Genomic DNA, 10,624 nt, shown 5'->3' on the forward strand with positions numbered 1-10,624 from the left:
AGGTGTCAATCTTTCACACTAGTATAGCCTCATCAAAGGTCTGAAGTCTGTGAAGCAGTGAGTCGTTTTCAAAGGCTGGTGACCATCAAAAGAGCATACACGACTATATAACACGATCTTCACTCACTTATGTTAAATCACTTTTTTATTGATGAAATTTCAGTCTGGGATCTTACGTAAATGGTTGAAATTACACAAGTTAAACCGTAAACTCTTTTCACACATATAGTGCTCTTAATGTTAGGTCTGACTAATTTATTTATTCAGGGATGGTTCCCAAAGACCGCCAGGCAAAAGTGAGTCGAGAGATCCTCAAAGTTCACTGCATATGCCAATACAAACTCTTATTGTGATAATCCAATTGTAAAGTTTTACTGAAAAGCTATACAAGACTATTTTTTAAAAACTAAATATATGTGCTTTCGCTCAGCTGAAAGTACTGATCGCATTGAGAAGTGTAAGATATCAATCATCAGAAGTAGGCAAAAATAAAACAAAAAATATTTTATACATCAAAACAGCTCACCTCAATGTGATTAATAAATATCATTAAAGTCATATTTCACATACAAATCTGAAAATGATACACTGATGTTAGGTTTGATTTCATCAGGCTCTATCCAAAGCCTATGCAACATATGAAAACAAAATCAAAAGCAATAGTTACAGGCCACATGGCTGTTTTGCCTGTAGTTATTGATGGCCTTATTGGCTTTTTCTTAATAAAAATGTACATTGTTAGCACTAGATCCCATGAGCCAATTGCACATACAAACAGTAGTTGACGATTGATTGGTTGATACACTGGCACGTCAGCATAACCAACTGTTTTCTTCTGATGTGTCCCCTTTGGGTGTTTCACAAAAACACACAATTCTCTTCTTTATGTTCCAGCATGTCAATAAAAAGGGCAATTTATAACTTATTAATTTATATCTCCTAGACAGTGACAACAGTCATTCAGGTAATGACTGTTGTCACCACTCCAGGGACTCCAGGCCATTATGAATATGTCACAACCCTCATACACATGTACTGCACGTTATCCATCAATGTGTTATCATGTGCCGATCATATGTGAGGATTGTCCCTCTCGGTGTCTTTGGCCAGGCTCAGCAGCAGAGACCCTTGGAAGGCTTCGTCGCACGACTCCGGGATCAGAAACTCCAGCAGCAGGTCACAGACGCAGTAGATCAGATGCCTAATCACACAAACAGGGTTAATGACATCAACAGATGCTAATATGGATAATATGGAATATACAATAATGTCGTTATGTGTTCAGTAGAGCAGATGTATTGAATTGATTATTGTGTGATGTAGGGTTCTGTGCGTGACTTAACGGTAGACAGGAAACTGAGGAGTTACGGAGCGTTTCAAAAGTGCATACTTAAAGGTCAAGGGAGCTTTGTTTTAAATTAGGGAATTATTTATTATTATTTTCATGGACATTTAAAACAAAATCAATTTTAATCTGGGTCTCCTCCCAGTGCATACACATTTTATAAAAAAATAAAAAAGATTATAGTGTCCCCATAGCCCTTTTCTTTGTCAATAGCTTTCTCGCTCTACATTAATCTGGGCCTCCTTCCAATATAAACACAACCTCCATTTTTCTCCTCCAAGAGAATCATGCAATATGGCAAGAGGCAGTTCTGACTTGTATTTTTCCACTAACCTTCTGTTCTATATTCACTTTTAATTTCCACCAGGACTATTAACAGTTACACAACTTTAATTTAGACTCAGTTTAGGTTTGCTTTTATTTTTTTAAGTTAGGATTCAAATATTTCACTATTTCGTTGGCAGCTCAACATATAGATATATGTTTTAGGAGTATAAATGACAATAGAAAACTATTTAATGGAGAAAATAAAACAGATAAGACCATTTCTAACAACTTCTGCTGCAAGTCCCGCCCACTGTCGGTATGATCCCAATACAAATACAGATATTTTTGTGACATAAACATATACAGATTGCATTAAAGTAGTTATACGGTTTAGTGTAATATAGATATAATAACCAGATAAATTAATTTCCTGTATTCACTGTACAGTTTGTGAGCTCCCGGATGTAGCATTCTTAAAACAGCAGAATCAGACGTATGATTACTCGACAGCTTGGTTGTTGACTCACTTGTTTATCTGATGATCCTGTAAAGACTCCAGCATGGTTTCCAAGCTCAGTCTGTACTTCTCACTTCCCAGCAGATCAGTGATGAGCTCTGCACAAATAATGAACAAATCAAAAAAGGACAACATGGCTTCAGATCTAAATATCATTTAACAAGCATTCAAACAGCTACAATCTGAATGTATACTGTACCTGGGAGCAGCTGCATTAGACAGTCCAGACATTGCTCCTTGGTTTCCTCTCTTTCTGGAGCGCTACGCTCTGGCCGTGGTTGAGCAGGCAGTGTACCACCTGGCCATACAGCTTCCTGCAGCACTTGTAGGTAAATCACCCAGCAGGGGGCACTGGTAAGGTGGGCAACTCCTACATCCAACCATCTGAGACAAAATCAGTCGTTTAATGCAATAGTGTTCTTCTGTGCATGAGCTTTTTCTACCATATATCAGTCACTGTATAGAAGGCAAGTGAAGCAAGTGAAGGCAAATGCATATACAGTACATGCAAACATGCTTTGATTGATTAGGAGGAAAGAAAGACATGCAGACAAGGAGAGGAAGCAACACAAACAAGCATTCTTAAATCTATAAACCGTTGCAGGAGCATGAACATTATTTACTAACATGCTGAGTGAACCCTACAGCTCCCAGAGGCACATGTCAAGTCCAAAATTGGAGGCCTGTGTAATCAGTTAATGACAGCAGGACACTAGAGAATAGACAAGCACAGTTCCCACAGACCTTGTGGTAATAACAAGCCCAGTGGTAATTCTAGATTCCGAGTGAGGCGTAAACATTGCATTTAAAAAAAAGAAGTATTATTTTGAAAGACAATCTGAGAGAATGTCATGCAGCAGTCGTGTGCTACAAACCCCTTTTAGTGGCTCATATACTAGAAGAGGACTCAGCGTCTGGATGTTCAGCTGTATGAAGGGAATATAACGGAGAGTCACAATGACATTAATCTCTTTAAACAGATGTGCATTCATGTGAAGAGTCTGGAGGCAATGGGACAAGATTTTGACCAAACACATTCGAGCAGGCTTTGGTTGAATGCAGGTAAACAGTCCGTGTGGAGAGCAAAACAATTGACCAATTCCAATCTCGGAACCCACCGACTATTTTCTGACGATGATTTAGCATTTTAATAGCTTATATTAGTTTATGAACTCTACTATCTACCCGTTGATTGACACTTAACCGGAAACCCCCAAAATATAGCCCCTTGCCCCCTAGATGCAATGTCAACTGCTAGAAAAATAAGTCTGCAGTCACATATTTTCATGTGTAAGTAGTACCAACTGCAGTAAACCTGCAAATATCTTAATGATCATTATCGTAAATATGTGATTATAGAAAATCATATCAGCACACCTGCCATCTTCAGGATGTCAGAAAAGTTTGTTTTGTTATTTAAATGTTACAGCCAGTGGTGGACAAAGTATTAACTTACTAACTTAAATAAAAGTAGTAATACGTCAGTGTAGAAATACCTTGTTACAAGTACAAGTCCTGCATTCAAAATACTTAATACTTACCTAAAAGTACAAAATATTAGCATCAGAATTTACTCAAAGTATAAAAAGTAAATGTATTTATTATGCAGAATGACCTATTCAGAATTATATATATTATATTACTGGATAATATTTAGTGATGCATTATTGTGTTTAACTAATGTTGTGGTCAAACACAATATGTAGCTGGTAAAGGTAGAGTTATTAATTACTTTATATACTGCCGTGTAGCTTGTGAATTTAACTTAGGGATCGATAAACCTATAATGATACATAATAAAGTCTTTGTTGTTTTTACTTTGTATTACTAATTTGAATCTGAATCTTCAAAGTAACTAAAGTTATCAAATAAATGTAGTAGAGTTCAAATAAAGATATTTGAGTAGAAGGATAAAGTAGCAAGAAATGTAAGTACTCAAGTAAAGTACAAGTGCCTAAAAAGTGTACTTAAGTGTAGCACTTGGGTAAATGTACTTGTTGTTACATTCCACGACTGGTTACAGCTGTATGTACAGTAGGACAACACTTGTGAAAACTACACAGAAGCTGAAAAAAACTCTTACCTCTCAATGAAGGTGCCAAAGAGCAGTCTGATGGTCTTCTGTATGTTTTCAGTGCACAGCCAACTCCACTGGTCCTTCATCAGCAGACACAAAATGTTCAAAGCAACATCTGCCACAGCTGTGTCTGCAGTGCATAGCAGCAAACACACAGAATAAATTCACAGCAACACCTTAAAACACATTTGAAATATGGTACAGACTAGGCACTAATGTCACTACTAAGATTTCTCAAATATACTAAACACACAGTAGAGTTTTGCTGTTCCCAAGTGGTGCTGCTGAGTTACTGCACGTTGATTCTGCAGGGCTGCAGAATGTGGCACTTTCGTACTGACATTATGGATGAAACTAACAAGACAAGACTGTTGTGTAAATATCAACCTGTCACGTGAGTTTTCCCTGAAGTCTTCCTGTCTTTGCTTGGCTGCTCAAAGCTCTGCCTGGCTGTGTCTTTCCCATTTGGCCCACATAAAAGTATTTCCTGCTCTTGGACGAAGCTCTCCAGGCCAGACAGTGACATGCCATTGAGGACCTGTAATGTACAAAGCAAGAAATGTCACTTTCAGACAAACATTTATCAATCAGAGATAGTGTTAGTGATCAGAGTATTGTAACTTACAGCGCTGCCTTCACTAAAGCAGTATGTCACTTTAGGGTGCAGGTCAGGTAGATTGAGAGATGGGGTATTTCTGCTTGGGAACATAAGCCTCCTGAACACAAAACCAGAAATGCAAAAACAAAACACTTACAAATTCATAAGAATACCCAACAAAAAAAGATAATTCAAAGTGTTCTTAAAGCAAGAGTGCAGATGTATTTGTCGCCCCTTATGACGTATGCCTGCAAGTGAGCTAGATGCATCTCCACCACTCCCAGGAACGGTCTTGTCGCTTTCTTTTTTTAAACTTTAATCCTTCCTCTGAACGACGAGTTTCTTTTTTTATCTGAAGCATCCCATACAGACTTTTTTCTTGTAGGATTTTCTGCCATACTCCTAGGCGCTACTCCTTCGGTGGGGTCTCTCTTCCCTTTCCGGCCCCATTAGCACTGCCTGGTTGACATAAAAATGCATTCCCAGTGCAACGGCCACAGCATAAGGTCGCCACATACCCACCCCAGACACAAAACTCTGGTATACTGCGAAATACAGAGAGCTTTCCATGGCGACGATAGGCTTAATCAGAATAGCGTGAGCTCGTTTGGCAAAGGCTTGAATGTAATGGACGTTCATTTATATGTCAAAGTTCCCCACTCCAGCTTTAAGTGTACTCTGTAGTGATTTTTTTTTAAACATCCTGCACTGTTAAAATTGAACTCAGTTAAAAATAACCCTGGGGGATGAGTAGATAAGGCACAAGGAAAAACTGGATTTATTTTTTCTAATATGTGCTTTTTTCTCCTTGGGTTATGTTCTCTTAAAACCTCTAATATTTATTTAAATGACTCAATCTTAGAGGGAAAATTACTCTTTGGTTGATCTGGTTACAACTCATGGGCAAATACAGATGAACTGTACTGCGATGAAAGGTCACAAGTGGATGCTGCTTTCTTTTGGGACATTTGGGAGCTCTCACATATACTTTCTACTGTCCATTGTTCTTCCATCAGCATCTCCCTCAAGGTCCTCTGTTGGACTGAGGGGTTCAGGATGAGGGAAAGCTGTCTTCAAGGTGTCTAAAGCATTTTCCATCATCTTTAATGGCAATCAAGTTGGAGAAGAGAAGACAGGAGATTATTAGGAAGACAATACATAGATCACATTTTCCATTGAATCTATAGTCTTGATTAGCAAGCTTTAGAGAGATGCAGGTAAACAGATTTTGTTACATTTGGACAGAGCCTAGGCTAGCAATTCCACTTACTTCCAGTCTTTATGCTAAGATAAGCTAACCGGCTGCTAGCTTCAGCTTCATATTCATATTTAATTCCTATTCATACATAAACAGACATCAATCTTCAACTATTCTTCTAATTTTAATCTTGGAGAAAGAGACTTAGTCGTTCCCAAAAGATCAAGCTAATCCTTTAAGATTTGATTAAATTCTTGGCCCCGCCAAAGAGGTTATGTTTTGGGTTCAGTTTGTTGGTTTGTTTGTCTGTTTGTCAACAGTAATACGGAAAGATTAATGGCCCGATTTTCCTGAAACTTGGTGTAAGGGTGTAGCATGTGCCACGGAAGAACCCATTAAATTTTGGAGCATATCTGAATCACGGGGCAGATGCACGCATTGTTTTTCACTTATGGATATGGCCTTGGCGGATGTTGGCACTCTCCGAGTGTCCTTTTAGTTCATTTTTCATGTTTCTTACAATGACAGTCTGTCCTCACAAGATCTACAGCATGAACATTATTTCTCACCTTATCAATCCTTGACTTGACAAAAGGCCTTCTTTCAAAATATGTGCAAGCATCTGAGTTGATAGCCAGGAACTCCTGCATGTCCTCACTGTTGGATGTCTCAGGAATACTGCTTAATTGCTAAGAAAAAAAAAAAAATCTAATTATAGAATCACAGAAATCATTTCATTACAAAAGTTATGAATACCTACTTTAAGAAACGTATCCAGTTGGCTTTTACGGGCTTCAACCTTGTCGCTGTCTGCATTGCCAAATGGGAGGTCAGGGAACATTTTCTTTGGGCCTTTGACACCTGAAATCCATGATTTGCAATGATGCATCTGTCTTGGTACACTAAAGTTCAATGATCAATTAAAGCAGACGATAATTTCTTACTCTTTATTACTTTCTTGACTTCGGGCTTCTCCTCTAAACGTGTTTGCAAGTTGAGGAACTCGCTGTATCTCCGGTTGACAGTGTGACAGGACGCTGGCTGCAGACTGCCACAGTTTTCTGCTTCAGCCATTTTCTCAAACTGCAAAACAGAAAGTGAAGCTCAATGTGTGACAATCAATAACACATGTTCAAATATCAGGAAGTAGGAGGTGGCATTACCTTCACAGTGTACAGAGTATAGGGATGTGTGCCGCGCTGCTCCATTGCAGAAACAGTACCAGAAATTTGCACGTTTTGGATGTTCATAGGTGCAGCATGGATGTTGGCGGTATCAAAGTTGCAGGAGGTTAGAGACGTTGGGGATTTCTCTTGGGCTATTCCCGCTGGCCACTGGGAGTCTTCAGGCACCACCACCTTCGGCCCAAGATTCTTCAGGGGGCCGAAACAGCCGATTGCCTCATCATCCTTTAAAGTCATCACGTTGCAGAAGTTTGTTGGAGGGCCACATTCACAAAAGCCTCCTGTCAGGTCATCTTCGGAGTCTGATTGAATTAAGGAGTCCAATGAAATCATCTTGGACTTTGGTGAGTGGGAGAAGTGGCCAGATGTGAGTGAACAGCAGGTCAGTTTGCATTGTGGGAGCAAACCTGCGTGGCAACCTTCTACTTTCCCAGCAGACGTCAGGCTAACCATGCTGCTCTGCGAGGAATCCCTCTCAGAGATGGTACTCTGGCTCTGCGGATCATCAAGTTCAGAGGTGCTTCGGCTGGTGAAGCCGGCTTGATCAGAAGACGACAGTGACCTGCAGGTGATCCAGGACTCGTTCTGGATCTGACATCTGTATAGTGCAGCTGCAGCTGGGAGCTCATCCACATTGATGTCCTGTTGTTCTCTGGACCTGGTGACTATGTCGACAATGGTCTGGTTGAGCCAGTCAGGATCGGACACCCTGCTTATGAGCGGCAACAGCACGTTGCACGTGATGAGTTCGGTAACCATGTAACCTCCAGTCCTGGTTTCCATCTGAGGGTATGGAACAAGCACATGTAAGACGAGGTTAACGAGAGCTCTGGAGTATCTGAGTTCAGCAGCTGCACTGCTCACAGCTGGGTGAGGGGTATCTACTTCACTGTAGAGCCGCCAGAGGGTAATGCGCTCCTTTTGCGTCGACTGTATGTGTCTCGCCGTCATGTAGCTCTGCAGGTGAGAGCCATACAGCTCAAGCAGATTTTGAACCAGCGCTTTTCTGTCCACTCGCCGCGCACGCTCCTTCAGTTCCATCACTGACTCCAGCATCGAATTACGCACCGCACGTTCAAACTCCCCCTCCACCTCTGGCAGCAGAGTTCGATACCAGGAGGACACAAAGTCACGCACTGCTTTGTGGACGGCACTGTGGATCTCGTGGTTCAACCTCCACTCATTTTCAGGAGAATACAGAGGCGGATTAACTTTGCCAAGAGGCAGAAAGTGCTCCAAATGGAGAAGGCTGTTTGCGTCCAGTATGGCACGGGAGCCGAGCCAACCCCCGAGAACCACCAAGAGACTGGTGAAGATGCAGAGGAGCCAAACGTTAACAAGGAGATGGAAGAGGACAAGCCATGCCAGCAGAGCTCCGAGGCCCAACAGCCTCCGCTGCCCAAGAACCTCTGATAAAGTCCAATGATCAGAGCTCTTTGTGGGAGGCATTATAGTCAGCAGGTGAAATGTGACCTGTTGAACAAAAGACAATTAAATATACTGTTATATAAGAAGCACAAAGAATAAGAATAGAGGTGCTTGCTTCATTCGATTTATAAACTCTAAATAATCATATAATATTTTATTAATCTGACTATATTCTCGTTCCATCATTTGGTACATTTTGGGGAAAAGTGGAAGAATTCCATTCACTCCAGTTTCACACAGTCCAAGGTAAAATCCTGTTTTGTCTGACCAACTGTCTAACTTTAAGATAGTCACTTACAATGATATGACAATAACAGAGAAAAGCAGCAAGTTTCCTCAATGGAAAAACTGGAATGAGAGAGTTTGGGCATTTTATATTAAAAATCTAACTTATTAACTTTTTATTTATTATTAAATTAACTTAATCAATTATCAAAATAGTTGGCGATTTGTTTTCTGTCAATGGATTAATTGACTTACCTTTGCAGCTCTGTTGTTACATGAATGCTTGCAGAGCTGATACTGTGTCTCTGCCGTATATCATTTGGAACATGCTTGTATGAACTGAGACAAATAACTTATTTATTCCCACTGTACAGTACCGACAATGACACGTTCAAATTTAAAATAGATTGAAAACACTGACCTAACAAATTTGTTTCTCTCTAATTAATCAGCCTATAATATTGCAAATCAAAAAATCAATCCTACTGAGTGCTTATGAGAGACTGTTTTATATTTACTGCCCCACTACCCAATGTGTTTTATCACAAACTACATCATAAAACCAACACAGAAAAATTTACCGTAATGTCTATGGGCTGACTGAGTAAGCAAAGAATTCTCTGTATTCTAAGTTGTATTTGAACACTCTTTTATAATGTGTTTCCTTTGCACATTGTCACAATGTTTTTGATGTTTTATGCAAAGCACTTTGAATTGTCTTGTTGCTGAAATGTGCTATATAAATGAATTTGCATTGCCTTGCCTTAAAGCATCAAAAGTTAAAGTACTCATAATGCATAATGGCTACTGTTAATATTATACAATGACATTATTGGATCATTATTAATGGTGTATTAATATGTAAACTGTACTTTAATGTTGTCATTGGTTAAGGTTGTCACAGTTTATGTTCCTTTAAGGCTTGCTTGCCTAATAGTGTGTCACTCACCTTACTCACTTGCTAGCCACGCCTCCTCTGCAGCTCATCTGACTTTCCCTGCTGCAAACAATTAAGACTAGTTATTATTTAAACCTCCTCTGGCCTCCACTTCACTGCCAGATTGTACTATGCATCATGCAAATCTTTACAGCTCTCTTCCCGAAACAGAGCTCTCGTTGCCGACCCTACCTGCCCCTGACCTGCCTGCTTTGCCTGTTTCCTGACAAAGCCTGTTTTGGACCTGTCTGCCGGACCGGATTCCTTCACCCTGCCTCGCCTGTTTCCCGACCCTCTGCCCTGCCCCGATTTACCTTTTGCCTGCTACCGATTGCTTTGTCCTTGTGGATTATTATCATCCCGCTGTGGATCTGTTCACTCGGCTATAACCTGCTCCTGACTACAAAAACAAGTCATTACCAATTATAGCATTATAATCAGCCTCACACTTCAAACTGTAGCATTGAAGATACTGTTGTATTGCTTCTTTTTTTTAACACTTTGACTAAACCTTTGTTGAAAAGCCTCTGGCAAACCTTGTTTACACATCTAGTGTACACCTAGCATATGGTCAATGGTAGACCTAGTATACGCAGCTGGCCTACAGCCTACTGACATGATACCACAGTTATTAGGAATATTCATCCCTGCTGTAAAATCAGTTGGGAGACAGTAAAACGTACATTACCTGAAGGAGCTTTATAGACGAATTCAGGCCGTATAGGATCTGGTCCTTGTTCAGGACATTGCTTTAATCCTCCAAGGATTATCTGGGTCAATCTGCAAGTCAAAATAGACACACAGCCCATACGGACAGATAACTAGCTGTTGGGTGTCCATTTGACCTG

General features: G+C 40.2%; 1 protein-coding gene across 1 annotated transcript; it reads right to left on the reverse strand.

Moving 5' to 3' along the window:
- Nucleotides 1-489: 489 nt before the first annotated feature.
- Nucleotides 490-8,635, reverse strand: snx19a (sorting nexin 19a). The gene is made up of 11 exons (XM_029448417.1): nucleotides 7,166-8,635; nucleotides 6,947-7,085; nucleotides 6,763-6,863; nucleotides 6,572-6,691; nucleotides 5,787-5,905; nucleotides 4,832-4,922; nucleotides 4,594-4,744; nucleotides 4,213-4,336; nucleotides 2,329-2,513; nucleotides 2,140-2,227; nucleotides 490-1,201 (listed from the first exon to the last, which is right to left on the reverse strand). The coding sequence occupies exons 1-11, from the start codon at nucleotides 8,633-8,635 to the stop codon at nucleotides 1,072-1,074; spliced, it is 2,718 nt and encodes a 905-aa protein (XP_029304277.1). The 3' UTR covers nucleotides 490-1,071.
- Between the last annotated feature and the right edge of the window lie 1,989 nt (nucleotides 8,636-10,624).

This window comes from Cottoperca gobio, chromosome 14 (assembly GCF_900634415.1).
Source record: "Cottoperca gobio chromosome 14, fCotGob3.1, whole genome shotgun sequence".
In the NCBI taxonomy this organism is placed as follows: Eukaryota; Metazoa; Chordata; class Actinopteri; order Perciformes; family Bovichtidae; genus Cottoperca; species Cottoperca gobio.

Bases quoted from the DNA above. Each gene is read 5' to 3' on its own strand.
- snx19a (XM_029448417.1), bottom strand. From the start codon at position 8,635: ATGCCTCCCACAAAGAGCTCTGATCATTGGACTTTATCAGAGGTTCTT. The intron at 7,086-7,165 runs GTAATGCCACCT...TCTGTTTTGCAG, and splicing joins ATACTCTGTACACTGTGAAG to TTTGAGAAAATGGCTGAAGC. The intron at 2,228-2,328 runs GTACAGTATACA...TTATTTGTGCAG, and splicing joins TCTAATGCAGCTGCTCCCAG to AGCTCATCACTGATCTGCTG.